This window comes from Podarcis bocagei (genome assembly GCF_964188305.1).
Source record: "Podarcis bocagei genome assembly, chromosome: 17".
NCBI classification, from domain to species: domain Eukaryota; kingdom Metazoa; phylum Chordata; class Lepidosauria; order Squamata; family Lacertidae; genus Podarcis; species Podarcis bocagei.
The window spans coordinates 39,355,199-39,358,674 of record NC_138143.1 but is presented as its reverse complement, the minus strand read 5'-3'; the positions used below and the strand labels follow the sequence as shown (position 1 = coordinate 39,358,674).

At 44.7% G+C, this 3,476-nt stretch overlaps 1 protein-coding gene across 1 annotated transcript; it reads left to right on the top strand.

Annotated features, from left to right (window-relative positions):
* Positions 1–651: 651 nt before the first annotated feature.
* Positions 652–2,110, top strand: LOC308576548 (olfactory receptor 2A5-like; the record flags this gene model as incomplete). The annotated part of the gene is made up of 2 exons (XM_081175955.1): positions 652–698; positions 1,156–2,110. The coding sequence occupies exon 2, from the start codon at positions 1,178–1,180 to the stop codon at positions 2,108–2,110; it is 933 nt and encodes a 310-aa protein (XP_081032081.1). The 5' UTR covers positions 652–698; positions 1,156–1,177.
* Positions 2,111–3,476: the final 1,366 nt, after the last annotated feature.

Sequence of the window (3,476 nt, the reverse complement as noted above, 5' to 3'; positions counted from 1 at the left end):
AAAAGAAACTAGACTGTGTGGAGGAACCAAAATATTCCACTTTTTTAGATTTCCAGAAGTTAACATGAATAAAGATTCTGGGGAGAAGGGGAGTGATAAATATGAATGGGTGATTAATAGCTCACCCTAGGGGTTGGGGTTCTAGCCTAGACTTCTCCCTGACATGCAAGTTTTATTTGTGTGGGAATATATTTACTAAAAAATAAATAAATACTATAGAGGAGCGTTCAGTTATGCAAGCCCTCACCTGCTGTCTAAAATGCTACAGCTCAAACACAAGTTTACCAGCTCACTGAGAATGCATCAGATACATACAGGGGAGGATTAGGGGTGTGCTATGGGTCCCATCCTAGCAAGGGGGGGCTGCGGGAGGAGTGGAAGGGTAAGGTAACTCCATCAAGGTTTGAAAGCTAGAAGAGCAAATGGAATGGAAGGGGACACCAGTGTCTCAGAAATCAGGATTTGTGTGTGTGTTGCCCTCCAAACATTTTAACAAAGCGTTTATTTAGGAGGCATGTGAAATGGATTTTAGTTGTAAGCCATACCTCTAGTGCATACTTAATATATTATTATTATTATCCTTACCCATACATTCTTAATAGGTTTATTTTCTTCTGCTTCAGGGGTAAGGAAGTTTCTGTTGATTATAAAGGCATCTTCTCCCTTCTTGAGACCATTTATCCCAGTAAATGACGGTGGTGAGATATTCAGCTGCTTCTAGGGGGGTGGATGTCTGATATTTTGGTGGGGCAGTGGTGGTGGTGGGAGGGTTTGGCTTAATTGAGATGACGAGACAAAAGTGGGGTTTCCTTGTCATTTTTAAATGTGATTAAGAAAAGCCTACACAGATGCTTATTGCCATGGTGAGACTCTCCACAGAAAGAAATTTGCTCACTCCCAGTCATCAAGGATGCCACCACACCACAAAAAGAAACATTGCTGGGGGGAAACTGTCCCGACTCTATCGAGGGGAAAAGATGATGGAACATATAGAGATAAATGATATTTGTAAGTTTATTTAATCCAAACTAAGACAGAACAGGAGTCATCTCAGATATCAACCCATTTCATGTTTGTAGCACTGAGAGTGAGTAATATTCTCCACTTCAGACACACAAGCCCAGGTGACAGGTTTCATCTCCTTCTTTTGTATAGCAAATGAGACTAGGAAGCTACTATGAGGAACCAAACATTTGTGGCCGAATTCCTCCTGCTTGGTCTCTCTAAGAGCTTGAAGATCCGTCTTTTGCTGTTTGGGCTTTTTTCTGTGACCTACACCATCACTCTGGTGGGCAACTCAATGATACTGATGCTCATCTGGCTGGACCCCCGACTCCACACGCCCATGTACTTCTTCCTGAGCCACCTTGCCTTTGTGGACATCTGCTATACATCCAGCACAGTCCCCCAGATGTTGGTGAACCTACAGAGCCCAAGACAAACCATCTCGTTGGCTGGTTGTGCTGTACAGATGTATGTCTTCCTGGTCTTGGCCACGACTGAGTGCATCCTCCTGGCAGTGATGGCGTATGATAGGTATGTGGCAATATGCCACCCACTGCACTACACGTTCCTCATGAACAAGAGAGTATGCATGAAGCTGGCTGTGGCAACCTGGATGAGTGGCCTTTTATTGCCAGTGGCACACACAGTCCTCACCTGGCGGTTGCCATTCTGTGGTCCCAATCTGATTGATCACTTTTTCTGCGAAATGCCAGCATTGCTGAAGTTGGCCTGTGCCGATACGAAGATGGTTGAAAAGGTCACTTCGGTGGGATGCATTTTCACCTTGCTTATCCCCATCTCCTTTATCTTGATGACTTACACCCGCATCCTGGCTTCCGTCTTGAAAATCAAATCTGCCCAAGGACAGCACAAAGCATTCTCTACATGTGTCTCTCACATATCAGTGGTGGTGCTTTTCTATGGCAGCGCCATATTTATGTACATGAGACCTGAGTCCAGCCACTCCCCTGGTCAGGACAAAATGATCTCTCTGTTTTATAGCATTGTCATTCCATTGTTTAATCCAATTATATACAGTCTGAAGAACAGAGATGTGAAAGAGGCTTTGATTAAAATTCTCCGAAGGTGCAGAAGACCTTGTTGATCCTCAGCCAAACATGAGATGCAAACCTAGCACTTCGAAAGCACGCCAGTGCAAGTAGATAAATAGGTACTGCTGTGGCGGAAAGGTAAACAGCATTTCCATGCACTCTGGTTTCCGTCAGGTGTTCTGTTGTGCCAGAAGCAGTTTAGTCATGCTGGCCACATGACCCGGAAAGCTGTCTATGGACAAAGGCTGATGAGCACCGCAACCCCATAGTCGCCACTCACTGGACTTACCAGGTCAGGGTCCCTGACCATTTTTAAACCTTATAGTAATAGTCCAGCAGGTCCACTGTGGTTGACTCTTTCTGGCAGTGTCTCTGCAAGGTTTTAGGCAAGGACTTTGCTATCTGTGATAATTGTGGGTTTTTGCTTTTGTTTTACTGGTGATGATAGGAATGGACCCTGAGACCTTCCAAGTACAAAGCCTTTTCTCTGCCACTGAAATATGACCCTGTTATAGGTTTATGGATTTGTTGAAGATAATGGTAACCCGCCAAGGGAGCCGGCGTTTGTCTGCAGACAGCTTTTTCTGGGTAATGTGGCCAGCATGACTAAACTGCTTCTGGCGCACGGAACACTGTGACGAGTGCCAGAGCGCCTGGAAAACCACTTACCTTCCCACTGCAATGGTACCTATTCATCTACTCACGCTGGTATGCTCCAAACTGCTAGGTTGGCAGCAGTTGGGACAAAGCAACCGGAGCTCAACCTGTCACGCAGATTCGAACTGCTGACCTTATGATCAACAACCTCAAGTGGCTTGGTGGTTTAGGCCACAGTGCCACCCACGTCACTTTATGTTTATGGGTTAAATGAAGTTTTGGGGCATCAAAGCTAATTTCCTTGGAGGTGATAGCTTGACTCATGTGTGTATTTAAGTCAGACCCAATGTGTATCTAAGCCATGTGCCGGACCTTGTTAATCCTTTATTTGACCAAGTGTAAAAGCTCATTAAGTTAGATAATTTTCATTTGAGTTATTAGTCTGGGGTAGAGCCTTTTAAGCTACACAAAGGATAATAAAACAATCCCATTTGCAGATGAGTGGGTTTCATCATCATCATCATCATCATCATCATCATCATCATCATCATCATATTTGTACCCCACCCATCTGACTGGGTTGCCCCAGGAACTTTGGGAGGCTTCCAGCATACACCCTCAACTAAGGGTGTGGTGTAAAAGACAACTCCAGTGTTTTAGTGTGTTAGGAAAGGTTAGAGTTTAGAATGGAAGTTAGGAATGAAGCAACAGAGTTAGGAAGCTATGTGGACGAGGAGCAGAGAGAGAAATTAGGTGACAAGCAGAGTGCAAGATAGTGCCTGTTTGAATCCAATGCTGCGCTCCTGGAGGAGGCAAGACATT